This window comes from Cnephaeus nilssonii, assembly GCF_951640355.1.
Source record: "Cnephaeus nilssonii genome assembly, chromosome: 22".
NCBI lineage: Eukaryota > Metazoa > Chordata > Mammalia > Chiroptera > Vespertilionidae > Cnephaeus > Cnephaeus nilssonii.
In genome coordinates this window covers 12,379,710-12,407,109 of record NC_137093.1, presented here as the reverse complement: position 1 = coordinate 12,407,109, position 27,400 = coordinate 12,379,710, and the positions used below count along the sequence as shown (strand labels likewise).

General features: G+C 58.4%; 4 protein-coding genes across 23 annotated transcripts in view; 2 read left to right on the top strand and 2 right to left on the bottom strand.

Annotated features, from left to right (window-relative positions):
* PITPNM2 (phosphatidylinositol transfer protein membrane associated 2) overlaps positions 1 to 4,058 on the top strand; it is a 97,613-nt gene extending 93,555 nt beyond the window's left edge. For all 9 annotated transcript variants that reach the window (XM_079762769.1, XM_079762768.1, XM_079762767.1 and 6 more), the window contains 3 exons: positions 789 to 972; positions 1,059 to 1,187; positions 1,280 to 4,058. In XM_079762769.1, coding sequence (XP_079618895.1) covers positions 789 to 972; positions 1,059 to 1,187; positions 1,280 to 1,603 — 637 coding nt within the window. In that variant the 3' untranslated portion in view covers positions 1,604 to 4,058. The remainder of the gene's footprint in view (positions 1 to 788; positions 973 to 1,058; positions 1,188 to 1,279) is intronic.
* A 372-nt stretch (positions 4,059 to 4,430) lies between these two features.
* ARL6IP4 (ARF like GTPase 6 interacting protein 4) lies at positions 4,431 to 6,612 on the bottom strand. 6 transcript variants are annotated; one of them, XM_079762421.1, is made up of 6 exons: positions 6,553 to 6,612; positions 6,023 to 6,196; positions 5,376 to 5,660; positions 5,175 to 5,292; positions 4,778 to 4,847; positions 4,431 to 4,698 (listed from the first exon to the last, which is right to left on the bottom strand). In XM_079762421.1, the coding sequence occupies exons 2-6, from the start codon at positions 6,183 to 6,185 to the stop codon at positions 4,642 to 4,644; spliced, it is 693 nt and encodes a 230-aa protein (XP_079618547.1). In that variant the 5' UTR covers positions 6,186 to 6,196; positions 6,553 to 6,612; the 3' UTR covers positions 4,431 to 4,641. The 6 variants fall into 6 exon arrangements, with proteins under 6 accessions (XP_079618547.1, XP_079618544.1, XP_079618545.1 ...); XM_079762418.1 differs by having other exon boundaries at positions 6,023 to 6,197; positions 6,489 to 6,611; XM_079762419.1 differs by having other exon boundaries at positions 6,494 to 6,573.
* The window catches only part of ABCB9 (ATP binding cassette subfamily B member 9), a 39,703-nt gene continuing 18,690 nt past the window's right edge, over positions 6,388 to 27,400 (top strand). The window contains exons 1-3 of one of the 7 annotated variants that reach the window (XM_079762412.1): positions 6,388 to 6,454; positions 8,851 to 8,900; positions 23,710 to 24,413. In XM_079762412.1, the coding sequence (XP_079618538.1) occupies positions 23,804 to 24,413 (610 nt within the window). In that variant the 5' untranslated portion in view covers positions 6,388 to 6,454; positions 8,851 to 8,900; positions 23,710 to 23,803. Of the gene's footprint in view, positions 6,455 to 8,850; positions 8,901 to 12,329; positions 13,104 to 18,696; positions 18,898 to 23,612; positions 24,414 to 27,400 lie in introns of those variants that run through there. The other 6 variants (XM_079762411.1, XM_079762414.1, XM_079762415.1 and 3 more) reach the window with 6 other exon arrangements.
* OGFOD2 (2-oxoglutarate and iron dependent oxygenase domain containing 2) lies at positions 7,044 to 12,312 on the bottom strand. Its single transcript, XM_079762416.1, has 7 exons — positions 12,034 to 12,312; positions 11,549 to 11,605; positions 10,710 to 10,823; positions 10,523 to 10,622; positions 8,963 to 9,090; positions 8,472 to 8,729; positions 7,044 to 8,397 (listed from the first exon to the last, which is right to left on the bottom strand). Exons 1-7 carry the CDS (start codon positions 12,163 to 12,165, stop codon positions 8,134 to 8,136), a joined length of 1,053 nt encoding a protein of 350 aa, XP_079618542.1. The 5' UTR covers positions 12,166 to 12,312; the 3' UTR covers positions 7,044 to 8,133.

The following is a 27,400-nucleotide window of genomic DNA, read 5'->3' as shown; positions in this document are numbered from 1 at the left end:
GGTGGGTGGGCCCGGGTGCCAGAGTAGGGGACATTTGGCAGGGAACTTGAAGTTAGCACCAGCACTTATTAGCTGTGTGACCTTCACTTGACCTCTTTTTAAAAGTATATTTTTTTATTGATTTCAGAGAGGAAGGGAGAGGGACAGAGATAGAAACATCAATGATGAGAATCATTGATTGGCTGCCTTCTGCATGCCCCACCCTGGGGATTGGGCCCGCAACCTGGGTATGTGCCCTGACCAGGAACCGTGACCTCCTGGTTCATAGGTTGACGCTCAACTACTGAGCCACACCAGCCCGGCTTCATTTGACCTTTTTTTTTTTTTTTTTTAATATATTTTCATTGATTTCAGAGAGAAAGGGAGAGGGAAAGATAGAAACATCAATGATGAGAATCATTGATTGGCTGCCTCCCACACGCTCCTACTAGGGATGGAGCCTGCAACCCGGGCACATGCCCTTGGCCAGAATAAAAACCGGGACCCTTCAGTCCACAGGCTGACGCTCTATCTACTGAGCCAAACCAGTGAGGGCTCATTTGACCTCTTGATGTTGGTGCTTCAGGCCCCTCGCTGGGAAGTGGCCCTCACAGACCAGGCACACTGTGGGACGGTGTGGCTTAGGCGTGGGTGCTACACAAGGGCCGCCACCATGTTGTTGCTAGAGCCGGGCCAGAGGTGCCCTCTTCCGTGGCCCAAGTAGGGGCTGGCTGGGCAAGGTGACAGGGTCGCCCAGGAAGGGGGACGGGGTGGCTGTGGGACACCCAGGCCTGCCCCTCGCTCCCCAGGCACTGGCAGGACCTGGGCTACCTCATCATCTATGTGACGGGCCGGCCCGACATGCAGAAGCAGCGGGTGGTGGCGTGGCTGGCCCAGCACAACTTCCCCCATGGCGTGGTGTCCTTCTGTGATGGCCTGGTGCACGACCCGCTGCGGCACAAGGCCAACTTCCTGAAGCTGCTCATCTCCGAGGTGGGTCCTGGGCAGAAGTGGGGGGGGAGGTGGGGGTCGGGTGGGAGTAGAAGGCCGTGCCTGTGCCCACACCGTCTCACCCTCAGCTGCACCTGCGCGCGCACGCGGCCTATGGCTCCACCAAGGACGTGGTGGTCTACAGCTCCATCAGCCTGTCCCCCATGCAGATCTACATCGTGGGCCGGCCCACCAAGAAGCTGCAGCAGCAGTGCCAGGTGAGTGGGCGGGTGGTGGCGGGCAGCACAGGGGGGCAGCCACGAGAGCCCTGCCCTGTGGCAGCCCCGCCCTCACTGCCCCTCCCCTGCAGTTCATCACTGACGGCTACGCGGCCCACCTGGCCCAGCTCAAGTACAACCACCGGGCACGGCCAGCCCGCAACACAGCCACCCGCATGGCGCTGCGCAAGGGCAGCTTCGGCCTGCCCGGCCAGGGCGACTTCCTGCGCTCCCGGAACCACCTGCTCCGAACCATCTCGGCCCAGCCCAGTGGGCCCGGCCTCAGGCACGAGCGGACGCAGAGCCAGCCGGACGGCGAGCAGCGAGGCCAGCGCAGCATGAGTGTGGCGGCTGGCTGCTGGGGCCGAACCATGGCCGGCCGGCTCGAGCCAGGGGCAGCCGCGGGCCCCAAGTAGGGGACCCTTCGAGAGGTGCTGTGGTCTCCATGGTGCTAGGCCAGGCGGCCGCCCACCAGGAGGCCTGGCCGGGGGCACATGCGGCGGCTGGGGACAGACTTGTCCCAGGGCCCAGCAGAGGACACCGGCCGTGCCACACACAGCCCTCCCAGCCCTGCCTCGCGTCCTAGGGTCTTCAGGGGTTCCCGTTGGAAGCTGGCAGGACAGCCAGCCCCGAGACGACAGAGGGACCAGGACCCCCCGTGTGGCCCAGCCTTGAAGGTTCTCCTGGACAACTGCCCTGCGTTGACCTCGCAGCGTCCCGACGCCAGGCCTGGGCCCAGCCTGCCACCTCCCTGGCCACTAGCTTGCCCCGACCCCCACGTCTCCTCCCACCGGGTCGCAGCTGCTGCTTGTTAATGCGAGTTCACTCTCCAGCCTCACTGGTTTTGCACTGGTTTTTGCGAACAGAGACCCATTATCCTCTCCTGTGGCTACAGACGCATTCACCCGCATGAACAGTCAACTTGTGCGGATCCAGGACCTCGTGCCACACGGAAGGCCCTAGGGCAGCAAACCCTGTGCAAGCAGGAGAGAGGCCAGATCTTAATTTCTGCAGCTCCGCCTGGAGCCCAGGGAGGCCGTGGGCCCGGCGTCACCGCCGGCTCTGGCACAGCCCGGGCGGCTCTCCCACTCCTCGCCTCGGCCTCGGCCCGGGCCCTCCTGCGTTTCTACACCTTTCTACTTCTCCGATCTGATTTCTACGAGGTTTTTTTAAATGAGCAACCCTGGGCTGCTTCCTTTTCTTAACTCTCTCAGTACCAAGCGCAGCCCCTCCCCATGGAGACACCCAGCACTGTGAGCGAGTCCAGCCTGGCTCTGGGGCCCAGGCCCAGCCTCCTGCCCCCGCGGAGGGCTGTGGGCTCCTGCCCCATCCGACCTGTTAATCCCACTGAATTTCTACTCGGATGGGTGGGGCACACACTTAGGTTTTTCTTAATGCCAATTCCGTTCCCATGCCGAGTCTAAGAAGCCACAACTCCTGTCATTAGCTTGAGTGCAGGCAGCTGCGGCTTCCCATCTTCCCTGGTCCAGACCACGCTGTCCTGCACGGGTCTGCGCGCCAGCCCTCCCTCCCCAGGCCCGGCTGTAATCTCAGCCATGGCGCTCGGTTCTGGCGACCCCTCTGCGGCTCCTCCACCTTCAAGGCCGGGGAGCCTGCCTGGCCACCTGGCCCCCTGGCCGTCCAGCCCGAGGCTCCATATCTGAGAAGCTGCTGCCAACCTGGATAGGGCCTCGGGGCCTCACGGGCTGGGGTGTGGAGGTGCCCCAACCGCCGTTAACATTTCCCCGTGTGTAGATATGTACAGTCAAAGGGTCGTGTAAATGTTCTGCGAGGGGGGCCCATACAGAGTGAAAGCTATTTATTTTGTGCAGAGAAAAATGTCTGGAGGGATGGGACCTTCAGGTTTATCCGTATTTAAGATGTAGCTTTTTTGTTGTTCTGGGCGTTCTGTATAAAGCACCGGTTATTTTATAGACCGAGTCCTAATGTAACTGTTGCAGTGGAAGTGCAATATCTGACCCCCTGCTCCCCAGCGGGGAATTGCTCGGCCGACAATCAGCCCCGCGAGGGGCCCTGTGGCCAGTGCCGCCGCCTCCACCGGCCCCACCTGGCCCGTCCGGCCCACGCCTGGATGACTAGCCATCGGAGAAGCGCCTGGAAGAGCTCGGCCCGCCTGCAATAAAGGCTGAGGCTCCTTGGCCGGGGGAGGCCGTGTGGGCAGGGGGCTGGCCTCTCCCAGCGGGCAGCCCCCCACAGCTCTGCGCTCCCCGCCTTCCTGCCCAGCCGCCAGCCATGCCAAGGACAACAGCAATAGCCCCGGGCCTCTCCTTAGCCATAGATGGTGCGGCGGGCAGCCCAGCCTCCTCGCCGCCGTCTCCTGCGCCCAGGTGTGCTTCCTGCCTCCCTCACCCTTCACTTAGGCACAGTCTCCTCTGAGGAGCACCAGTTTCTCAGAAACAGAGGGAGAGCAGAGTCCTTCAAAAAATACCAAAAATGTTTACAGCGTCGGGTGCTGAGCTGCAGGGCTCAGGCCTGACCAGTCATTACCAAAGGGTGAGGCGGGCCTTGCTGACTGCCCCCCACCGGGGCCTGTTAGGGTAGCCGCCTTCGCCCCACTCCCAGCCCCGCCCCAGCCAGCCTCGGCCCACACCGCCCCACCTGCCTTCTCCTGGATCTTCAAAGAGGGAGTCCGCAGAGACCCACACCCTGCCCAGCTCCGTCTGAGCTGCCCACCCGCCAGCCACGTTGGTCTACGTCTCAGCCCCCTTCTGTCTGTCTGTCTGTCTGTCCAGGCCATGTGTGAGCCGTGTCCTGACTCCCCCGCCCCCCACCCTTGCTGTCCCTGCGCCATCGGGCCTCAGTGTGCTCTGTACCCAGTGCCATTGTCCGTCACACCAATTAAAGAAGCTCGGAGGCTTCCTTCTGGGTCTCGTTACTGCACCGGCCACCAGAGCAGTGGGGGGGGGGGGGGGGGGGGGGCGGGGCACAGGGCTTGTGCCGTACTCAGCGCCAGCTGCACCCGTGAGAGCACTGGACCACCCGGCCCAGCACAGGGACTCCGGCTGTTGTCACCTTCGGGCTGGACGCACAAGGGCAGCAGCGTCCCTCCCAGCCCGAGGCAATCGGTTAAAGAGCCAAGTCTCCAGTGTGGGAAGCGGCTGGGGTGGGGGTGACCCAGGCGGGCTCCCTGAGGATGAGCGCACGACCACCAGGGCACACCCACTTCCCGGCAGTCGGCGGCACCTTCCCTCCCTCTCACCACAGAAGCACCCACACGAGTCGTCTCAGCCAGGGGACGTTTAATGCCGGGCGGTGGTGCTCCTTCGGGAGAAGGGAGCTGAGGACAGTGACCCGGTCCTCCATCCCTGCGGCTGAGAGGCGGCTGCACAGAGGCCGGTCCGCAGGAGAGAGGACAGACAGCACCCAGGTGGCCTCCTGCTGCCCACCCTGTCATGCCACCAACACCGCCCACAGACCTTGGTCAGCTGGGGCCTCAGGGCAACAGCCCCGCTCGCATCTGGAAGGCCAGGCCGTCCCCTCGGGTGGCTTGCTAGGTAAGAAAGCACAGAGGAGGGGGCACGTCACAAACAGAGCGGAGGCTGGGCCCCGGGCGGAGGGGTGACACCCACCTTGTTGATCTCCCGGTGCCGTTCCTTGGTTACGATTTCCTCTAAGACCTCGCCGTCTCCCTTAATGAGCCTGGGGAGGAGGGGAGCAGGCTGAGCCTCTAATGCCAGAGCAACAGAACCACAAGTGCCCGGCAGAGGGGTGCCGGGCCTCGGGCCCCAGCCCTCCATCTCTCCCACCCTCAGGACAGGGATAGAGGAGGCTGGGTGGGCTCTGCCATCAGATCAGCCAACAGTGGCTCTCTGATGACCCTGCAGCTGCTTCGGGCTGGGGGGAGGAATGGCGTCAGGAGTTCCTCAACACGTGACTTTCCCATCCTTGGCCTTTTTATAGCAGCAGCCACCACCCCTCCTCCTGCAAGTGCGGGCCAGGGGCTGGGCTTCGCCGCCCACTCCCCACCTGGTGCGGCCGGTCTCCGGGTCCACCACCTTGCGGATGACGCTCTGCCGCGCGTCCCACTCCTCCTTGGTCATGGGCTTCATGGCCTGGATGCGCGATTTCTGCTCATCTGTCAGGACTGGAAGGGGCGACGGCAGGCAGGTGGTGGTCGGACCGCAGGGAGGGGACCCTCCTGGGCCCGCACACCCGGCAGCACCGTACCTGGGCCGTCCTCCTCCTCCCCGGCCGATCGGTGCCACTGGTCCAGCGAGGGGCCTGGCAGAGCCTCCGGCGGCTGCACCTTCGCCTTCTCCTTGTCTTTCTTCTTCAGCTTCTTCTTCCTTTTCTTCTTCTTCTTCTTCCTCTTCTTGTCCTTGTGCTTCCCCCGCTTCTTCCGGCCATGGCTGGAGGACGAGGAGGATGAGGAGGAAGAGGAGCTGGGAGAACTGGAAGAGGAGGAGGAGGAGCTGGACCGTGGTCTTCTCCGGGCCTGGTGTTTGCTTCTCTCTGTGATGCAGGGAGAAGGTGAGGCTGGAAGGTCGGGAGGGGAGTAAACCGCCCCCCTGGCTCTGGGTAGAAGAGTGAGACCTCCTGCAGGGATCAGCACTCTCCCCAGAGGCACTGTCTGACCAGGTGCAGGGCGCCCCAACCCCCGAGCTCAGGCCCCGCTGCACAGAAAGCGCGACTAAGCGCTCGCACGAAGCGATGCATGCTCAATGGGCCGGCCCTGCCCCTGGACCCGGGGTGTCTTTTCAATCCGGACATCCACGCTGTACTCTGCACCCCTCTGACCACCGCCCCCGGCGATTTCCCTGCAACCGTCCCCAGGAAGCCCGCCCAGCTGACCTTCCCACTCCCAGCGGCCTCACCCTCCGCCCCCGAGGAGGTGGTGCTGGCCTTGCGGCCGTGGGACCTAGAAGCCGAGCAGCTCCCCCGGGCGTCCTTGCTGCTCTTCTTCCTTCTCTTTTCCGACTCTCGCCCCCGCGAGCGGCTGCGACTCCTCGAGCGCTTGCGAGAGCCGCCGGGAGCCATAGCGCCGCGCTCTGCAGACGGGGAGACGCGGTCAATCGGAGGCTCTCAGCCCGCAGACTGGGCGCCCAGACCCTCGGGGCCCGTCCCCCATTCCACCCCGGGGCAGGGATGTGAGCCACCCCGCAGCCACCTCACGATGCTCAACCACCCACTGGGGACACCGGGTCCACCGCCGCGGCCCCTTTAAGGGTCCGCCCCCCGCCGGGAGGCTCCACGCCTGCGCAGGCGGCTCCGGCGTCCCAGGGAACGGCCGAGACCTCACCCGCCAGGTGCGTTCTGAATCCCTCTCCAAGCGCGCCTCCCCGCACCCTCGCGCCCTCCGCCTCAAGGAAGGTCCCCGGGGTGGCCCGTTCCCTCCTCAACTGACCACCGGGCCCAGCCCCCGCACCACGCCCTCGTGTGAGGTAGCGGTGGCGGCGAGGTGACTTCCGGCCTGGTGGGTACTGAGAGAAGCCGTCCGGCTGCGAAGCGGGGCGGTGCCGCCTTTAGTTCCGACTCCGGGGCGACTCAGGAAACGGGAGTCTGGCGCGCCCACCTCGGTTTGAGAGGCGAGCTGGGATCCAGATTTCACCTCCAGGCCGGTGCGAGGCCGTGCCTGCTCCCTCAGCTCCCAGCCGAGAGACGTGCTCCGCAGCTTGGCGCCACTCCCCGAGCTCGCAGGCCCTTTGCTGCAGTTGTGCCCTCTTCCAAGATTGCCCTTCCAGGGCCCCCGCAGCACCCGTCTCCCGGACGTCCCAGAGAAAGTGACACCCCCTCCCCCCCCTGCGCTCGCTTCCCAACCTGGGTTGTCTGCCCACCTGTCCACTCCGTGAGCTCCAGGGCTGAGACGCCCTGGTCCTCCTAGCGTCCCCATGTGGAGATGGACAACTCAAATGTCTATATGGGGCCAGAGAGATCATGGCAGTGAATGAGGAAGGGACTCCTCTGAGGGGTGCACCGCAGGTGTGTTTGCCGCGGGCAGCGGAGACTCTGCTCCAGCTGATTTCTGCAGTGTGGGAATGGCGTCTGGTGTCTCCAGACCTTCCCACCTTCCCAGGGAAGCCAGAACTCCCGATGTCCATGTGGAAATGCCTGGTTTTCGGACGTGCTGCCCCGTGTGCACAGCTGCATTCCTCACCCAATTTGGAGGCCACCAAGTTGCAAACTTCAATAACGACACCAGCAAACGCAGGGGGCTGTTATAAAGCACTTTATAAAGTTTACATATCATTTGACTCTCACAACAGCTCTAAGACATAGGCGCTTTCCAGATGAGGAAACCGAGGCACAAAGAGGTCAAGGGGCTTACCCAGTCACAGAGCTGGAAGTGGCAGAATCAGAATCTGAACCCAGAAGGTCTGGCTCCAGAGGCCCTGCTCTTAACCCCTCCACACCATCTAGAAGGTGCTACTGGTGACCCACCCAAACCCCCTTTATAGGGGGCACTCACCCCAGCTGTCCTGCCCGATGCTGACAGCCACACCTGGGCGTTTCTCTGGGAGATTCCCTTGGCCACTGGGAGCCACTTGTGCTGGAGTCGGTCCTCTGGGAACTTATTCACACACATCCCCTCCCCCCACCACGCCCTCTCCCAACACACCCTGCAGCCAATAACTGATGTGAGGCAAACTGGTGGATTCCTGCTCCAGAACTCCAGGGGATTGGCCTGAGTTTAGATGCCATGTGAACCTGCCCCTCGGCCCAGCTCCTTCCTGCCTTTCCTGCTTCTTGGACTCCCTTCTCCTGAGGGTACTCCGTCGATAAGCAGGAATCCCCATCTCAGGTTCTGCTTCTAACAGACCTGACCTAAGGCAGCCCATCTGCAGAAAGAATGACCCAGAGCCTGCTTGTCCTTTTGAACCGAGAAGTGCCAAGGGCTACAGGGACTTTATTCTGCCCTGCCCAATCCAAGCCGAGGTGGCAGAGCCCTCTGCTGTCATGCCACCCCCGACACAGGTCCCAACCAGGCTCAAGTCATCGTACACACGTCCACCGTGGTGGGCTCCTCTCGGGTGAAGCCGTCACCGAAGCCCTCATCGTCCACCAGGTCGGGCTTGCGGCAGCACATGGGGCAGAGGCGGTTGCGCACAGCGGAGGCCCGGAGCCAGACGATGAGGTTCCACCGCTCGCCGGTGCCCAGGGGCCGGGCCCCGTGCAGCTGGCCGCCCCGATGCAGCACACCCTGGCCCACCACATGCTCCACCTCCAGGGGCGTGGCCAGGGCTGAAGGTGCCTGCAGACAGCTGGGGTCAGGCCTGGGCACCCCCAACTACCCCAGGCCCTGCCCCGGGGGTCACACACACTAACCTGGAAGAGGTCCCCAAAGTATAGGGCGCCCCCGGTGAAGGCCTTGCCCAGGGACACATTGATGGTCAGCTCGGCATTGTCATAGTGGCAGCCCAGCTCTCGGTCCTGGCCTGGTGCATACTTGACCACGAAGGCTCGGTGGCTGTCGAGCCAGCCTCCGCCACAGTCCGGGTAAAGGAGGGCCATCAGTGGCTGGAGGAAGCGCTCCCGCAGCGGCGTCACCAGCGGCTCGTCCAGGCCCAGCTCATGGAGCAGCACCTGGGAGGAGGGTCCCAGTGAGGCCCTGACATGGGGAAGGATCAGCAGGGAAGCTGGTGCGGCCCCACCCTGGTGTCCCTTGACTTGTTTAACTTCATAATCCTGCCATTCCATTTTACAGACGGAGAGACCAAGGAGCAGAGGCTACACAGCTGGCCCACAGCACTGCAGGTCAGTCTCCCCAGACCCACGTGTCCCTGCCTCCTCAGCCCACCCCGCAGAGCTGCACCCACCCCATAGTTGTTCATGGTGTTGGGTCTTCCCTTGGGCATGTCCGACTGCTCAAAGTGCTCCAGCTCCTCCAGCAGCGCCTGGCAGAACGGCGCCGTGAACACCGGCAGCCGGTAGATCCGCTTCTCCTCTGCAGGGAGGACAGCCGGTTGGCCGGGAGCTTCGGGATGCGTTTCCGTCTCCCCGAGTTGTGTGAGCCTAGGCATGCCTTTTCACTTCCCCAGTCTCAGTTTCCTCATCTGTATAATGGAGATAACTCGGGCACTCTACACCCCTCTTGGGGCTATTATGAGGATTAAATGATGTATGGTATCAGCTCGGGGGCGGGGGGGGTCTATTCTCCAACTCACTTCCTCCCCCACACTCATCCCTGGAGCCTCTCATCCTGCTTCCAAGGGTGCCCACGGTCTAGCCTTCAGACTCAGATGTGAGTTCCGATGAGGCCCCGAGATGGGGAGGGATTAGCCCAAGGACACCCAGCAGGCCAGCCACGGAGCCAAGCCAGGACACAGAGCCAGCTCAGGCTCTCTCTGCACCCCTCGCCCCAGTGAACCACCAAAGTCTGCACCCCAACTCAGAGGTTTCTTGGAGTTTCTGTCCCCCACAAGGAAGGCTGAGAGGGGCTGCTTTTTGGCAGGGCCCTGGCGGGGAAGAGGCCCGGCTCAGAATGGAAATCGGCACATTCTTGGCAGACACACACATTCTGGCCAACTCACAGGCAGCCCCAGCCCCACCCAAACAGCCTCCTTACAATTTCAGCTGCTGTGGAGTGGGTGGTCATGAGGCCCCTCCCAGCCTGGAAGGGGAGTTTCAATCTACCCTGTGCCCCAACAGGATGCAGGTGCCCGGACGGGAGTGGCTTTTACCCCTGTCACCCCACCGTATCCCCCAGATCCAGGATAACAGTAACCATCAGACCTGGAGAATTCTGTACACATACCATGCTCAAGCCTCTAAGTGCATTACCTCTCACCCGATCATCACGGCACCTTTCGAGATGGGTGGTATTATCGTTCCCATTTCACAAACGAGGAAACCAAGGCAGACAGATTAAGGAACGTGCGAGGCTCCCTGGCCTGGGACTGCTGCTGGGTTTGGCCAGTGGGAGAGCCCAGCAGGAGGAGGAGGGCAGGAAGAGAGATGGGGCGTTTGGGAGGTGGGCTGTGTGCTCCTGCTGGTTGTCTGGCAGCCCCTCCCACAGCTCCAGGTCCTGGCAGCTTCAAGAAACTTCATCTTGCCCACTCCTTCAGGTCCAGAGACAGAAACGCTCCCCCCTATTGCTGGCCCTGCCGGGGTCCTTCACCTCCCTTGCTGATCCTCGAACCCAGCCGACACCGTCTCCACTATCCCTTCCTTAAGCTCTTCAGTCCCCCGGCGGGCTCATGCCTGATAAGACACTGAACAGCCGTGTCTCTTGGGTGAGTGCATGGATGAATCTAGATGCCCTGCTCCTGTGCCTTCCAGGCCCCGCTGGTTTGGTTTTTGGAGGCGCACATAATGGACAGAGGGGACCCCAGTCTTCCACCCCCTAGTCCTGCCAGGCCATGGGGCCAAGACCTCACCCGACACCGTCTCCAGCCGCTGGAGGAGGCCCTTGAGGTCTGCACCTGGCAGTGCGCTGTACTCAGCTGCGGCCAGAAACTCGGGGGCCAGGGCCACATCCTGGGGGAGAACACACACCCGCTGTGGGGCAGGCAGCCTCCCCAGCCTGGATGCCTCCTCCTCCCGGTAACCTGCCCCTGCTGGTACCTGCAGTGAGCTGTAGAGTTCAGGCCGTGCCGGGCGGTAGGAGCTGGCGATGAGGGCCTTCCTGGTAGCCGACTCCTGCCCTAGGCGCTTCCGCCGCTCCACCTCCTGCTCCAGCTGGGGTGGCACAGGGCCTGGTTACCAGGACAGGGCCTCTCATCCCCTCGAGGCCATTGTACAGGTGAGGAAACTGAGGCTCAGGAAGGCCAGAGCGGGGCCCAGGCCGGGAGCCACGTCTTCCTGTGCTCCTGACTCTGACAGGGTTGACTGCAGGCGCCACGCTGTTAGCTGAAGGGGATTCCTTCCAGAAGGGGGCCCAGCCCACCCTGGGCTACGACAGCCCTGAGATGCCCCTCAGCCAGCTGGGGCCACGCAGGGAGGGGAGCCAAGTCCCAGCAGAGGCTGCAGAGGGCTCTCCCGGGAAGCTTCCCACCGTTACCCCCAGGTGAGGGAGGGGGGGCGAGATGGGGAGCAGCCCTGGTGGCAGGGGAAGCAGGGTCCGAGGAGGAACAGCCAGGAGCCTGGCAGCCCTGGCAGGACCTCAACCCCAGGTGCTGTGAAACCTTGAGCAAGTGACTCCCCTTGTTGAGCCCAATTTTTTCATCTCAAAAGAGCATGAAGTAAGACAACCTGGCAGCCCTCCCTCTTTCTCTTTTTCTGGTGCCAGGCCCCAGCTGCTGCAATGAGTGGGCACAGGACGGGGGAAAGGAGGTTAAGGAGCCCTTCAGAGATCTGGGACTGGCAGGCCTGAGGCTGGGACACCCCTTCAAACCGCCGACACAAATCTAAAATGGAGGGTCTAGGCCGGGTGTGTAGGGGTGTTGGAGGGTGGTGAGTGTTACCTCTTCTAACAGCTGCTGGAAGTCCTTGGGGGTGACACAGCCTCGGCTGCGCAGGATCTAGGAGCAAAAAGGTCAATGGACACGACTACATGACCCTGGGCAAGTCACTTAACATCTCTGGAGCCTCAGAATCCCCTCCTAAAATGGAGATGAGAGCCCGGACCTCACAGGACCATCGTGAGGATGAAGTACACGGTAAGCGCCAAGTCCAGAGCGGGGCTCCCAGCTGCTCTCACGAGACCGACAAACCACCCTGAGCCAGGCCCTGCCCTGAGCACATATATGTTGGTTCATCCACACGACAGCCTCACTAGGGAGCTACGCTTGTCCCCAGTTAAGGGGAGAAAACTGGGGCACCGAGCGGCCGAGCCACTGTGGCGGTCAGATCTGAGCACGCGGGCAAAGCCAGCGACCTCGGGCACAAAGGTCCCTCCTCCGCCAGCCCTCCCGCGCATTCCTCTGCGGAGCCGATGGAGGCCACTCACGGGGCCGTAGTCCGTGCGCAGCTGCTGCTCGCCCCGGAAACGCACGTGCAGCCCGTAGCGCGCCACGTACAGGTTCTCGGAGCAGAAGCAGGCGCAGCGGCAGAAGCGCTGCGGGACGCCCGCCGTCGCCATGGTGAACTGGCGCGCGCGGCCCCGGCGGATTCCGTAGGAGCACTTCCGGATACGCCCACTTCCGGCAGCCTAGGATCCGGTCTAAATTCCCCAGCGCAGAGAAGAACGAAGACTCCGCCCCCCGAAGACGGCCTGCGGTGTAGAAAGATGTTCTCGGGGCCCCCAGACCTCTTGCCACCTCCCTTTTCTGCTCGGAGCTTTTGAAGAACCAGCCAACTCCACGGGGACAGTTAAAGGCGCCCTGAGTTTCTACCGCGTCTCCTCCAAAAGCTATGAACCACCCAGTTCTGTGCGTTTGAGCTTGGGTTTAGCTTTTTTTTTTTCCGGGTCCCTGTCCCCGCTCTCCCGTGGCCCCCGCTGTCTCCTAGGATTCACCGCTGGTTGCCACCGTGTCTCCACAAAAACGTTCCGTCCCGCGTGACTTCCGGTGGCGCTCCCGCAGCAGTCAGGTGTGGGGCGGGGGAATAGGGCGTGGTCTGTCCGCGGCCACACCCCGCACAAACCGGTTCCAGTTCTGCGCAGCCGCTGTGCGAGATGAGTACTAGCGCTCTTAGCGTGCAACCCAACCTGCGGGAGACCCATCGCCGCACACACCGGAACCCCGTCACGGTCCGCCGTGCACGCCCCCGCCCCCAGGCCAGGTCTGCAGAACTGGATGAAGTAGCTTGGATTGGATAGCAAACCTGTTACCGAGATGGGAGAACTAAGGCGTGGAGCAGGGGAGGAAGTCCCTTCCCCTGGAATTGGTCCCTGACCCCCGCCCTAGAGTTTCCTCCAGGACAGCGTTGTGCGGGACTGGGGCTGGGGAGGAAGACTCTGGGCTTCAGGACTTCCGCCCAGACCCCAGGTAAACCGGTGACTACAAGTGACAGCGCCTCTCTCCTGGACCTCTGGATCTCTCACCCGCCTTTCATCCCTACAGCAAACCCTTGAGCTAGGTACTGTTACATCTTCCTGTTACACAGATGGGGAAACTGAGGCTCCGAAGTGCAGTGACCGGCCCCGGGTCACTCACCAGTAAGGGACACCCATGGGGTTTGAACCCAGCAGTCTGCTCTCTGACCTCCCTGTTCACCGCGACAGGGGTTCAGTGGTGAGGGCGAGATGAGGAGGGAATTTGAGTTTTCTCTTTGTGCTTGTTGGCATTTTCTTAATGAGTCTGCTTTCCTTTCCCCTGTTCTTACACATGTGTGTGAGCCACCGTGAACACATGCACTCCAGCACATACGTCCATGCTAACATTTACACGCAACCACACATGCCATCAACACACTCACCCCCACATACACACCCTCGTGAACACATTCCACATACAGTGATGGTTGCACACTCGTGCACACCCTCACACACCTACTCACCCACATTCACATCCCACACACACCTGCTCACACTCACACAGGCAGCACAGCCCGGTTCCTTCCTTCTCTCTGGCAACTTAAGCTCTAAGACCCAACGTTGCTCTTACTGAAGCCCCAGGGCCCAAAAGGGAGAGGGAGACCTTCACGGTGTGTCGGCATTCCTCCCCCGCTGTCTCCATCAGCACCTTTGGGGATCCAAGGCTCCAGCCAGCAGTGTCCCCGCCTTTCCCCAGTACCTCCGGGGACCAGGAGAGGGCGCCTGCTCTCCGGGCAGAGCCTATACCAACAGCCTGAGTGGTTTTCACACTGGCTGGGCAGGGGCTTTCAGACCTTCCTGAGTGTGTATGTCCGTGAGTGTGTGAGTGTGTGTCTGCGCCTGTGTGAGCTGTGCACGTGGAAGTGTGTTTTGAGTGACAGACAAGGTCCTTGCGCTTCTGAAGGTCTCAGTCAAGTGAGGGGAGGAGGAAACAATCACATGATCAAGTTATTCTCGCTTGGTTGCGAGTGCCAGGAGACAAAGTGGGAGGGGCTGGGACGCCCAGTGCCTGGAAGTGGCCTCTTTGGACAGGTGGCCAGGGAGGCCCTCGCAAGAGTGACATTTCAGCTGAGCCCTGACTGCGGCAGCAGGATCTGGCAGAAAAGGGCCGTAGGCAGGGGAACAGAGTGCAGGTCACTTAACGTCTGCTGTGGGCTGAACTCGAACAGCAAGGATCACGAGAGGGCAAGCCGGAGGCAATGGGACCAGGGTGGTATTGGGGCCGAATCACTGGGCCTAGGAGGCCACGGTTAACATTTTGAATTTGACCCTGCATGCAAAGGGAAGCTGTTTAATCCTCACAGCAAACCCTATGAGACAGGAACTATCCTCACTTTACAAATGTAGCAAAGGAGGCTCAGAGAGGCCCAATGACCCACCCAAAGTCACACAGCTCATCAGTGGTAGAGGCCGGAACAGAACTCAAATCTGACTGCGGGGTTGTTTATGAAGGTCTGCATGGGCGCCCCTCCCCCCTCAGGCATAAAATCAAGGTCCCTGGGCCACGGGGACCTTCGTTCCAGCCCAAGCCTTCTGAAGCTACCAGTCTTCCTCACGGACCCAACCTCCCGACCCAGAGCTGTGTGGCCTGAGAAGGTGTTTAAAGTTTCACAGGCATCTCGATTGCCCAGCGATAGTGAAGGGCCCTACTCGCCAGCAAAGGATCTATTTCCCCAGCTCGGTGTTCAGCGCCCCCCTCATGGCCTTCTCCCCAGCAGGCCCCCGGCAGGCCAGCTCCCCAGCCTCCACCGCGCTGGCCTGGAGCTGGCCTGGAGCTGGCCTGGCACGAGCAGCCATCCCCGCCCGGTCAGGTTTCTCCCTTTCGCAGCAGTTTGCAAGATGAGCCTGTTCTGCCTGTCAGCGTAGACTGGCCCTCCTCAGAGACAGCGTCCCAGCCCCCAGCCCGCCCCAGCCTGGGCTCAATCGCGAAAGAGAACCGCAGCGAGAAGACTGTAACAGCAAGCACCAAATCAGTGTGACTCCCAGCCAGCAACAACGCGTTTTATTAACTGCAGCAGGTATCTCCACTACCTCCATTTTACAGATGAGGAAACTGAGGCTCGGGGAAGTGCAGGGGCCTGTCCAGTGCGCATTAGAACACCCATCCTGTGTGGTTCCAGCGTGGCATGGGTGGTGTGTGTGCGCGTATACACATGTGTATGTCTATGTATATATGCATATGCATAGGTGTGTGTATGTATGTACATATAGCACATGCTTTTGAATTAACATGGAGTACCCACACAAAAAGGGTACATATCATAAGTGTACGGTTTGGTGAATTTTCACAAACTAGACATCCATGTAATCAGCACCCAGATCCAAAACAGAACATTGTAGCTTCACAGAAAACCCCTCCCCATGCCCCCTCATCTCACTCAGTACCCATCTCCCAAGGGTCTCAAGAGCAAAGATCTGTTCTTGAATTTGCTACAAAGAAAACCATATAGGAGTGGTATTTTGTGTACTGCTTCTTTCGCTCAGCATTATGTTCTTGAGATTCTTCTGTGGGGTGAGTAGCAGCAGTTCATTCTTTTTCCTGGTTGCATAGTATTCCATGGGGTGAGCATTCTTCCATTCACTGAGCCATTCTAGAGCTAATGGGCATTTGCATTATTTCCAGTTTGGAAACATTCTTTTTTTTTTTTTTTTGCAGTAAAATAGACATGATGAACATTTATCATTTTAACCATTTTTAATAGACTTTTTTTTTTTAGAGCAGTTTTAGGTTCACAGCAAAATTGAGCAGAAAGAGATTTCTCATATACTCTCTGCTCCCCCCTCCCACACACACAGACATCTAGAGCCTCCCCCACTATCAACACCCTGAACCAGAGTGCACATTGGTTACAGTCAGTGAAATTCCATTGACACATCCTCACCCAAAGTCCATGGTATACATTAGGGTTCCCTCTTGGGGTTTTAGAGTCTCTGGTTTGTGTCCCTGTATAATGACGTGTGGCCACCATTGCAGTATCATACAGCATTGTTTCACTGCCCTAAAAATCCTCTCTCCTAAACAATAAATTTAATTTTAAAAATTCCTCTGTGCTCTGTCTAGTCACCGCTCCCTCCTCCTAACCCCTCGTAAGTCTGACCTTTTTTACGGTCTCCACAGTGTGTAGCCTTTCCAGGCTGGCTTCTTTCACTGGGGAAATAAGCATTTGAGGTTCATTCATGTATTTTCATGGCTTGACAGCCCATTTCTTTTTAGCGGTGACTAACATTCCATCGTCTGGATGGAACGCAGTTTGTCTGTTCACCTGCTTTCTTCACCATTTGTTGAAAAAAAAAAAAACTACCTTTGCTCCCTTGTATTGCCTTTGGTTCTTCGTCAAAGATCAGTTGACTATTTTTTTGTGGGTCTATTTCTGGGCTCTCTGTTCTGTTCCATTGATCTGTCTATTTTTTGCTCAAGACCACATTGCGTTCACTTCTGTAGCTTTACAGTAAGTCTTGACGTTGGGGAGTGTCAGTCCTCTGGCTTTGTTATTCTCCTTCGATATCGCGCTGGCTGTTTTCACACAGCAAGAATGACAGAGCCTAGATTTGGACCCAGGTCCGAGTCACTCTAACTTTTAGGTATTCCATACAAGATAGGCTCTCAGGTGCAATCATATATTTGCTTTTGTTTTTGTACAAACAGTAAGATACTTCAACTGTATTCTGTCCTTTTTAAAATATTTTTTGAGGGAGAGAGAGAGTGAAAAAAACACATTGATTTCTTGTTCCACGTACGCATTCATTGGTTGATTCTTGTATGTGCCCTGACCAGGAATCGAACCTGCAACCTTGGTGTGTCAGTTGGTGACGCTCTGACCAACTGAGCTACCCAGCCAGGGCTCTGTCCCTTGTTTTGACTCAGTACATTTAGGTCATTCCATACCTTTACGTAACTATGAATAGGTAGGTTCATAGATTTGTCTCCACTGCTGTGCGGTATTCCGTTGAGCTATGCTGTGTAATTATTCGGCCAGTTCCCTATGGTCTGGGAGGATATTTAGGTTACTTCCAGACTTTGCTACTCCAGTAACTGTCCACAAGCCAATATCTTTGCTCCCCTCTACAAGTCTATCTATAGAAGAAATTCCTACTGGGTTTAAAAAAAAAAAGTGCGTTTTAAATTCTGAACTTCTCCAAATTCCCCTTGAAAGAGGCTCTCCCATGTGACTAGCGGAGGCTGTTTTATTTTTTTTTAAATATATTTTTATTTATTTCAGAGAGGAAGGGAGAGTGAGATAGAAACATCAATAATCCTCGACCTCCTGGGTCATAGGTCGATGCTCAACCACTGAGCCATGTCAGCCCGGCTAGCCGAGGCTGTTTTAAATCAGAGGGCGCTTGGACGGCTCAGTGGTTGAATGTCGACCTGTGAACCGGGAGGTCACAGTTTGATTCTCGGTCAGGGCACATACCCAGGTTGTGGGCTCGATCCCAGTGCGGGGTGTGCAGGAGGCAACTGATCAACGATTCTCTCTCATCACTGATGTTTCTGTCTCTCTCCCCCGCTCCCTTCCTCTCAAATCAATAAAAATATATTTAAGAAATACAACTAAGTAAATCAGAGGGCGTTTTAAGCCTCTGGCTGAAGGAGGAGGGCTGTGGAGACACCTTGCCCCACCCGCTGCCCCTCTGGGCCTTGACCTACCCTTCCTGGCTCTTGGTTCAAGCCACAGGGATCCCTTCCTGTCCCTCAGGTGGCCAGGCAGGCAGGCCAGAGCCTTTCAGCTGCGCCTGGGATGCGCTTCCTCCAGACCCTCCCAGGCTCGCCCCTTCTCACCTTTCACCCTTCTCCGGGAGCCCTTCCCAGTTACAGTAGCCCCTGCTGCACCCCGTTTTATTTCCTTTAAATAAAGTATCCGAAATCATCCTGTGTATTTATTTGATTTCCTGTCTCCCCACTTCCCAAAGGAGGGGGGGACGGGGGAGGGTGTCTCTTTTTCACACTCAGCTGGATTCCCAGCACCCAGCACCCAGCACTCACTCAGTCCGTTAGTTAGTGCTGCCTCTCCTCTCCCAGTCCCCTGCTGCTCTGCCCTCTTTTTCTTTTCTTTTTAAAAATATATTTTTATTGATTTCAGAGAGGAAGGGGAGATATATATGTAAACATCAATGATGAAATAGAATCAGTGACCGGCTGCCTCCTGCACGCTCCACACTACCTCGAGCCCACAACCCCCGGGATGTGCCCTGATTGGGAACCGAACCGTGACCTCCTGGTTCATAGATCGAGGCTCAACCACTGAGCCACGTATTTTTCTCCATAAAGTGTATTCCCTTCCAACATATATGATTGGCTTGTTCATTATATGTATCGCCGGAGTCCCGCACTAGAATGTCCAGTTCCGGAAGGGCAGGGACCTTGTTTCTTCACTGCTGTATCTCAAGGGCTTAGGATGGTGCAAGCCACACAGTAGGTGCTGGACGTGTGTGTGTGGAATGAATGAGGACCATACCCCGCCCTCCGGAGAAAAAGGCCGGGTCCAGAGCAGGCGCCTCCCGCAGATGAGGCCCTTTCCCTGGGTGGAGGGCCTGACTGCGCGGATGGGGCGGGGCCCGTCGCAGGTGGGCGGGCGGCCAGCGGTGGCCCCGCCCCAGGCCCCGCCCCGCCCCGCCGGAGGCCCCGCCCCACCTGTCAGCCGGCCCGGGGCCCGCCCCGCTGGGCTCCGACCTTGCTGCCGCGCAGCCCGGGCGGGAGGCGGGAGGAGCGGAGCTAGCTCGGGGGAGCCAGCGCTGCGCGGGGTGCAGTCTCCAATGAGCGGCGCGGAGGCGCCCCCAACGATCCGAGTCCGCTGCGCCCCCTCCTCACGGCTTACCTGGTGCCAGTTACGGTAACAGGTAAGGGCGCGGCGCCCGGGACCCCCGACCTGGGTCCTTTCCAGGCCCAGGTACCAAGCGGGGCGCAGGCTGGGGGGCGTCTGGGTCCCCCTTCCCCGGGGGTGGAGTAGGCATCTCCGTTGAAGGTGGGAGGCTCCTGAGAGTCTTCCTGGCCGCCGCCCCGGTGCCCCGCGCCCGCGGCCGCTGGTCCAAGCCCCCCACGCCTGCAGCATCCTTTCCACGCCCGCAGGATAAATGTTGCATTTTTTTAACCCCTCAGGCGCCACCACCTCTTGGAAAATGGTGGGAATGCCTTTGGAAGGATCCTGGGATGCCTGTCCTCGCCCCAGGGTGGGGCTGACTTGTCTTCTGAGGGCTCCCTGCCCCCCACAGCGGGGCCTGCCCACACATCCCAAGCACGGGGGGGGGGGGTCTCCTGAGTCTGCCCACCTTAGCAAACCCCTTCCCTCAGTCTCCCCAGCTTGCCAATGGCCTCAGGCATTCACCCTGCAGTTAGGCCTGTAGGTTCCCGCCCCCCCCCACCCCCGCTTATTCCCGGGGCTCTGTTAGAACAGGGTGCCCCATCCCAGTCCCAATCTTCATCAAGACAGCTTTAAGCTGGTCTGACAGGATTCCCTGCCCTCTGCCCGCTGCCCCACCCCCTGGAGGTAGGCTGGCTTCCAGCCCCCTCTCAGGTGGGACCAGTGCCAGGTGGCAAGAGGACAGTTGTAGGAGGGCCACGGCAGCTCCTGTTTGCCTCACTGGAGCCGCCAGAGCATGGGAGGTGGGGGTCAGCAGTGCTGGCAGCCAGGATGGAACCAGGATGGTGGACCCAGCTCCGTCCGTCCGTCCTGGCCATGCGGCCGGAGACCCCACGGTGACACGATCCCATAGACCTGGCCTCGGTCAGCCAGGGTCCCCTGAGCACGAACAGCCTTCCCAGCACTGGGTGATGCATGGCCATGGGGGTGAGAAGTTCACCAGGTTAGGGACGAACCTGGCCTTGGGCCACCAGGTCCTTCAGGATCCTGTTCTTTTGGTCCCTGGGCAAGCCCCTCCCCCCGCCTCCCCCAGAGAGGGAAGTGTTGAGTTTCAGTCCTGCCTTTGCCTGCTCTCTGCCTGTCACTTAACTTCCTCAGGCCTCTGTGCCCATCTGTAAAATGGGGATGATAACTGTGAGGACTGACGGCTCGCCCGCCCGCCCGCCCGCCCGGCCTGGGGTGGTGGTGAGGATTAACGGAGATACAAGGTGCCAGGCATTCAGCAGCACCCCATAAAGGGCAGCTGTTGTGAGTGTAATTATTATTATTATTATTATTATTATTATTATTATTTATCTCCTGGCTGTTCCAGACTTTCCTTTTGTGCTGTGCTGACAGCTGGAGGCACCCCGACCTCCATTTCTTCTTCTGGGAAGAAAAGCCTTTGACTGACAGGACCCCCGTGGGGTAGGGTCCCTGGCTCATCCAATATTTGGGGTCAAGGCCAGTTGCCCTCCTCTTCCTGGGCCAGGTCAGGCCCTGGGCAGTGTCTGTTCTGGCCTCTGGCCACTGCCTGGTGCTTGTCCCTCGGGCCACACACACGCTTTGCCCTCCAGCTTCCCCTGGCCGAGTCCTCCAGCTCAGGCAGAAGGAGAAGGGACATGCCTCCAGGCGGTCCTGTGGCCCTCATTCTCCCCTCCTCACCATCACGGTCATGGTCACGGTCACGGTCACGGCTCGTGGTCTGGTCCCCTTCCCCGTGCTGTTCAGTAACTTGAAAAATAACCGAGTGGCCTGTCCCCACTGAGGGCTGTAACCCGACCCGAGCTGGATTCGGCCCCATCTGAGCCGGGACCAGGAGGACCGGGCACTTGGGAACTGGGGACCACGGTGCTGTCGCTGCTCTGCCTCCCGCTTGCTGGGTGACCCTAGCCACGCCTCGCTGCCTCCCCGTCTGGAGCTCAGTTTCTCCATCTGTCAAACACGTTCAGATAGTGTGTGATGCTGGAATGCAAAATTTTGTTTGTGTCGGTATAAACAACCGGGCCTCCACAGTGGCTGTCCAATGGGGTTGACATTACCCAAAGCAGAGAGGTGTCAGGAAGGAAGTTCCCCAGTGACTGAGGGGGCGGGGGTGGGGGTGGGGGCAGGGAGAGCTAGCAAGCCCACGGGCTGGTCTCTGGCAGATCTCCTCCGGTCCCACTTCTGAACCCCAGAATCTTTCTGGGGGCTGAGGGACTCCCTGTGCCACCAGGAGGGGAGCAGCAGCAATGTGGCTGCAGGGCCCGGGCCGCCAGCAATGGCTTGGCCAGGAGGCCCTCCGCCGCACCAGGCCCACAGCACCCTCCCTGGGCTCCAATGCGCTCACCCACTCCAGGGCCTCTGCATTGCAGCAGGCAGGAGCTGAACTGGCAGCCCCGCTAGGGCTGGGGGCGGAGCAAGGGCCTGGCAGGGGGTGTCTCCCCTGCCCCCACACCTTTGATCCCCGCTTGGCCCTGGCTTCCTTGGGAGGGGCAGCTGCTGACAAGGCAACCGCCTTCCCTGGGGCAGACTGGAGTCTGGCTGGTGTGCTGGTGTGTAGGCAGGGCCCAGGCTTGGGGACCAACACGCCCCTGGGTTCTCTCTGCACCCCAGACCCCTCCTCTGTCACGGGGAGAGGGTGTTTTGAAGGATTAGGACTTTGGAAATCTACAGCCTGGGTTCGCCTCCAGCTCTGCCGCTTCTTAGCTGTGTGACCTGAGACAGGTCACTTAACCTCTCTGGTCTCAGTTTTCTATAAAATGGGGATCATAGAGCCTACCTCTTAGGATTCTCGTGAGCATTCATGCGTGTACTTCACTCAGAACGGTGCCAGGCACACGCTGACTTCCGTGAGTGCCATCCGTCGTGGTCGCATTACTGTCACCAGCTCCGTCTGGCAGGACCCTGCTCATGTAGACTCTGTTCCTCGGAGGAGCGCTCCCTGCAAGCACTTGCTGTATCGGCGAGCATTCTAGCTTAGCGGTTTGGAGCCCACGTTGGGAGCCAGACAGTTACTGGGTTCAAATCCCAGCTCTGCAGCTCCCCAGCTGTGTGAACTCGGCAAGTTAGTAACTTCTCTGGGCCTCAGTTTCCCCACCTGCTAATGGGGGTGATGTCAGCCCATGTCTCGCAAAGTCGTTGGGAGGATTAAACAGGCAAACACCTGTAAAGCGCAGGGTGACACGGGGGGCCGGGCTCGTGGGAGCCGCTGGCTGTGCCGCACACCCGTGCTCGCAGTGACTGAGCACCGGCTGTGTGCCCGGCAGGCGGCACAGGGCTGGAGTCAGCTGCTGGGACCCTCACCTACAGGCGCAGGTCCTGGCTTGGCCCTCTATCGGCAGAGCGATATGGGGCATATGCTTTTGCCTTTCTGTGCCTCGGTTTACCCAACTGTAAATGGGGATGTGGAAACACCGGCCTGGTGTTTCTGTCACTCTGGTCACCCCTCCTGTTGCCCCATGCCTCACCCGTTTACTTACCCCGTTTTGCAGACGGGCTAATAAAAACCCCAAGAGAAAGGGGCAGAGCCAAGTCAAGAGGCAGCATTCAGAGGCACATCCCAGCCCAGCCCCACTCCCAAACTCACGCCACCAGGCCCGCGTCCCACAGTGTCCCTGCAGCTCCTGGGGCCTCCCAGGCCCTGGCTGAGTCCTGTGGGGCTCACTGTCGGGGGTGCTTTAGACAAAGCAGACATCAAGCTCTAGGGCTGGGGGTGAGGGCCAAGATTCCGGAAACTTCCGGGCAGATGTCAAAGTCCCTGGGTTGCTCTAGATCAGTGATGGGCAACCTTTTGAGCTTGGTGTGTCAAACTTCGCCAAAAAACTGAGCATAACTCGGGTGGTGTGTCACTTTGAGGAAAAAACATTATTTCGCAAATGTTTCATCCTCAGGAACAGCAAATGTTTCATCCTCGGCATGCGGCCGCCTCAGCGGCCACGTTTCATCAGAAACGGCTACGCGTGTCAGTGCTGACACGCGTGTCATAGGTTCGCCATCACTGCTCTAGGGCCTCCAGCCACCCCCTCTTGGTCTAAGAAGATAAAAGTTTATTTGGGGAGGAGGGAAGTGAACAAACATTTATTAAGCACCCACCATATACAGTGATAACCACCAGCCGCAATTATTACGTTCCAGGCACTGTGCCCAGATGTTCATGCTAACGTCTTACAACTGAGGAAACAGGTCCAGAGACATTAACAGCAGTGACAGTTGTAGTCAAACAGCAGCCACTTACTGTACTCTCTGCTTATCTCAACTTCATCCGCAAAGTCCTAGCCCCCTGCGCCCTCACCTCTCTGACCTCGTGGGGCCTCCTTGCCTCCCGCAAGCACATTCGCACAGGCCTACCTCAGGCCTCCGACCCTGTCTGTTCCACCCGCCCACAATGCTCTTCCCCCGATCGCCACATGGCGGACTCCATCACCTCTTTCAGTCTTGCTCAAGTATTACCTTCACAGCTCAGTCCTCCCTGGCACCCCTGTATAAAATCACCCTCAGCCCCATGGCCCTCCATCCCCTACCCCACTTCCTCCCCCCACCCAGCCCTGTCCCTAACATACTAAATCATCTACTTCCTCTATTATCTGTTTCTAGCATGAGCAGGGGTCTTTGTTATTTTTGTTCATTGTTGAATCCCCAACACAAAGAACAGAGTCTGGCCCACGGGGTGCGCTCAGTAACTAGTCCTTGAATGAACGGCATCTTCACAACGCCCCTTCTCTTGTCATTTTACAGATGAGGCAACTGAGGCTCAGAGGGGCCGAGTGACTTGCTCAAGGTCACACAGCCAGGAGGCAGCCAACTCGAACCCCTCGCCCTTTTGCCCCAACAGGTCTGGCCTCCCCTGCAGACAATGGCTTTGCCCGCCATGAGCTAGAGCCTGCTCCCCTCCCCGCCTCCGCGCCGGCCCACCGCCAGCCAGCAGGATGCAGCTGTGGAAGGCGGTGGTGGCGACCCTGGCCTTCATGACCACGGACGTCGGCGTGACCACGGCCATCTACGTCTTCAGCCACCTGGACCGCAGCCTGCTGGAGGACATCCGCCACTTCAACGTCTTCGACTCGGTGCTCGACCTGTGGGCGGCCTGCCTGTACCGCAGCTGCCTGCTGCTGGGGGCCACCCTCGGCGTGGCCAAGAACAGCGCCCTGGGGCCCCGGCGGCTGCGGGCCTCGTGGATGGTCATCGCCCTGGTGTGCCTCCTCGTGGGCATCTACGCCATGGTGAAGCTGCTGCTCTTCTCCGAGGTCCGCAAGCCGGTCCGGGACCCGTGGTTCTGGGCCCTCTTCGTGTGGACCTACATCTCGCTCGCGGCCTCCTTCCTGCTCTGGCGGCTGCTGTCCACGGTGCGGCCGAGCGCCAAGGCCCTGGAGCCGGGGGCGGGCACCGAGGCCGAGGCCTCGGGCTTCCCCGCGGAGGACCAGCCGGCGGCGTCTGAGCAGGCGTCGGGGGCCACGCTGCAGAAGCTGCTGTCCTACACCAAGCCCGACCTGGCCTTCCTCGTGGCCGCCTCCTTCTTCCTCATCATCGCGGCTCTGGGTAAGTGCGTCCCCTCGGGGCCCGGCGGGCACCCAGGAAGTCGGCTCTTTAGGGCTGGAACGCCTCCTCTTTCCTCTTACATGTCAGCATTTACTTACATGGTTCAAACATCAATCTGACATGAGAAGGTAAACACAGAGCTTCATTCCTAATTCTGCCTCTGACTACCCTGAGCCCCAGAGCTAACTACAGGAAAGGGTTCCGGAATCTTCCAAGCGGGCAGGAAAAACTTAGATTCATTTCCCATATATGCTCCCAGTGTTTTCTTATGCAGCTACAGACAGACAGGAACACCAACCCGGTACTCGCTCCACCTCTTACAATGTTTTGTGTCCTGCTTTTCTCACTTAACAATATATTCTGGAATTTTCCAATCACTGTCTCGTTCTTTGATTCGGCTGCATAATAGTCCACTGTGTGGTTACACCGTCGATTATTTAGTTCAGTCTCCTGCGGTTGGACTCTTGGGTGGTTGTGAGTCTTTTTCTCTTACAGTAAGTAACCCTGTTCATACACATTTCCTACAGCCGTGGGTATAAATAGGATAAATTCCTGGAAGTGGGAGCTCTGAGTCCAAGCATTTTTTGTAAGGAAGCAGAATAGAAAAAAGGCCATTTGAGGGTGTTGTCTGCGGTAAGATTAAGCATTGTTTCGTGGAACTTTTGTTTCAGATATGTGTGCCCGCGTGGTGTAACATGTATTTGCTACTGTCGGTCCAAACGGCTCGAAAGCCACACTCCAGCAAGGCCTGGGTACAAGCCCAGTGTTTTTAGTTTTTATTTACTGATTAGAGAGAGAGAGAGACACATTGATTTTTTGTTCCACTTATTTATCATTCATTGGTTGATTCGTGTATGTGCCCTGACCAGGGACTGAACCCACAACTGGGGTGTATTGGGATGATGCTCTAATCAACTGAGCTACCCAGTCTTGCTTCTTCCCTGGCTTTGTTACTGTGGGCACGTTATCCAACGTCAGAGCCCCCTCCTTCTTCTTGTTTGGAGTAGGGATTGTTAGTGTCCCCATTTCACCATGTTGTAAAGCTGGAATAAAAACAGGAAAAGGTCAAGTTCAAAGCCCAGTATGGCATGGTAAGCGCTCAGGAATGTTGGCTGTGACGAGTCGTTACCCGTTTAACTCACAGGGACAAAGTCTGGGAGTGGCCACAAGCCAGACTATTCTCAAAGAGGACAGGCAAACCCCAGAGGTGGCGCGGTCCTGCAGCCCCCTTCCCCTTACTGTCCACCCTCCGTCCTCTTAGTCCCGGCCCCTTAACCGCTGTGTGATTTCAGGCAAGTTACTTCACCTCTCTGTCTCAGACTCGTCATCTGTAAAATGGGGTGACAGTACCCATCACACTGGGGCTTGTGAGGGTCAGCGAGTTAACAGATTAAGACACCTCGGACAGCTCCTGACACAGAGAAAGCTCCCAGTAAATATTAGCACCTGTGAGTATTGGGACCACCCTTTTTACTTTAAAATATATTTTTGTTGATTTCAGAGAGGAAGGGAGAGGGAGAGATGGAAACATCAGTGATGAGAGAGAATCATTGATCAGCTGCCTCTTGCACCCCCCCCCCCAACTGGGTATCAAGCCCACACCCCAGGCATGTGCCCTTGACGGGGAATCGAACCGTGACTTCCTGGTTCATAGGTCCACGCTGCACCACGGAGCCCTGCCGGCTGGGCGGGATGACCGTTTTCTCTCCTCGTGCTTCGAGGCCCAGCTGTCCCCTCCTCCGAGAAGCCTTCCCAGATTTTACCGACCGTGGCCCTTTGCGCCTTAGTAGAAGCATTGGTGACGTGAGAATCAGGAGTCCACCTGCTGCCTCCCCTCCAGACTCTGAGCCCCTCGGGGGCAGGAACCGGGCCTGGCTCACCCCGAACGCCCCGATGCCCCGCCCAGAGGCAGGCTCGCTGAGTGAATGAACAAATGACACCCTGCCCGTGTGGGCAGAGGCCACCGCCACCCCAGGACCTCGTTTCCCGCACCTGCCAGGGCCCTGTTGTCAGCTGGTGTGACCTCGGGGTCACAGGTGTCCTCGGACAGCTGAGCAGATTTGGGCACCTGCAGGACTGGGTGGAGGTGAAGGCTCGCACTTGATCGGGCCCCCGACACCCCTGTTAACTTCAGGCAGGTTTGCGTGACCTGGCCAAGCTCCAGTGTCTCATCCAGAAATGAGGGTTCACTGAGTTATTAAGAGAATTCAGTGCGATGAAGCAAGGTCGGGAAAAGTGGGTACTTCATAAAAGTTAGGTGCTGTGATTATTATTAACTATGTTTCAATCAGCAAGCATCCAGGAGGGCCCAGCTTTTTCTGATACCTCATATTCTAAAAGAAAAACTGCCTATTGGGGAAAAAAGGTTCGTTTGAATATTTCCTATTAAATTGAGATTCTTTTTTAAAAAATATTTTTTTATTGCCCTAGCCAGTTTGGCTCAGTGGATGAAGCGTCGGCCTGCGGACTCAAGGGTCCCGGGTTCGATTCCAGTCAAGGGCATGTACCTTTGTTGCGGGCACATACCCAGTAGGGAGTGTGCAGGAGGCAACTGATCGATGTTTCTCTCATCGATGTTTCTAACTCTCTATCCCTCTCCCTTCCTCTCTGTAAAAAATCAATAAAATATATTTCAAAAAATAAATAAATAAATAAAAAATATTTTTTTTATTGATTTCAGAGAGGGAAAGAGAGATAGAAACATCAATGATGAGAGAGAATCATTGATCAGCTGCCTCCTGCACGTCCCTAACTGGGGATCGAACCCATAACCTGGGCATGTGCCCTTGACCGGAATCGAACCCGGGACCCTTCAGTCCACAGGCCGACTCTCTATCCACTGAGTCAAACCAGCTAGGGCTAAATTGAGATTCTTGAAGATGAATTTCATGGCAACCCAACTACATAAACTTGGACAAGTGACTTAGCCTCTCTGAGCCTCAGTTTCCTCATCTGTAAAATGGGAAGAAGAATACCACACCTGCAGG

Coding starts and splice junctions, on each gene's coding strand:
- ARL6IP4 (XM_079762421.1), bottom strand. CDS start 6,185: ATGGCTCCCGGCGGCTCTCGCAAGCGCTCGAGGAGTCGCAGCCGCTCG. Junction 5,293..5,375: donor GGAGGAGGAGGACGGCCCAG/GTACGGTGCTGC, acceptor CGCCCCTTCCAG/TCCTGACAGATGAGCAGAAA. Junction 4,848..5,174: donor CCGGAGACCGGCCGCACCAG/GTGGGGAGTGGG, acceptor CCTCCTCCCCAG/GCTCATTAAGGGAGACGGCG.
- OGFOD2 (XM_079762416.1), bottom strand. CDS start 12,165: ATGGCGACGGCGGGCGTCCCGCAGCGCTTCTGCCGCTGCGCCTGCTTC. Junction 10,623..10,709: donor AACTCTACAGCTCACTGCAG/GTACCAGCAGGG, acceptor GTTCTCCCCCAG/GATGTGGCCCTGGCCCCCGA. Junction 8,398..8,471: donor ACTTTGGGGACCTCTTCCAG/GTTAGTGTGTGT, acceptor AGCTGTCTGCAG/GCACCTTCAGCCCTGGCCAC.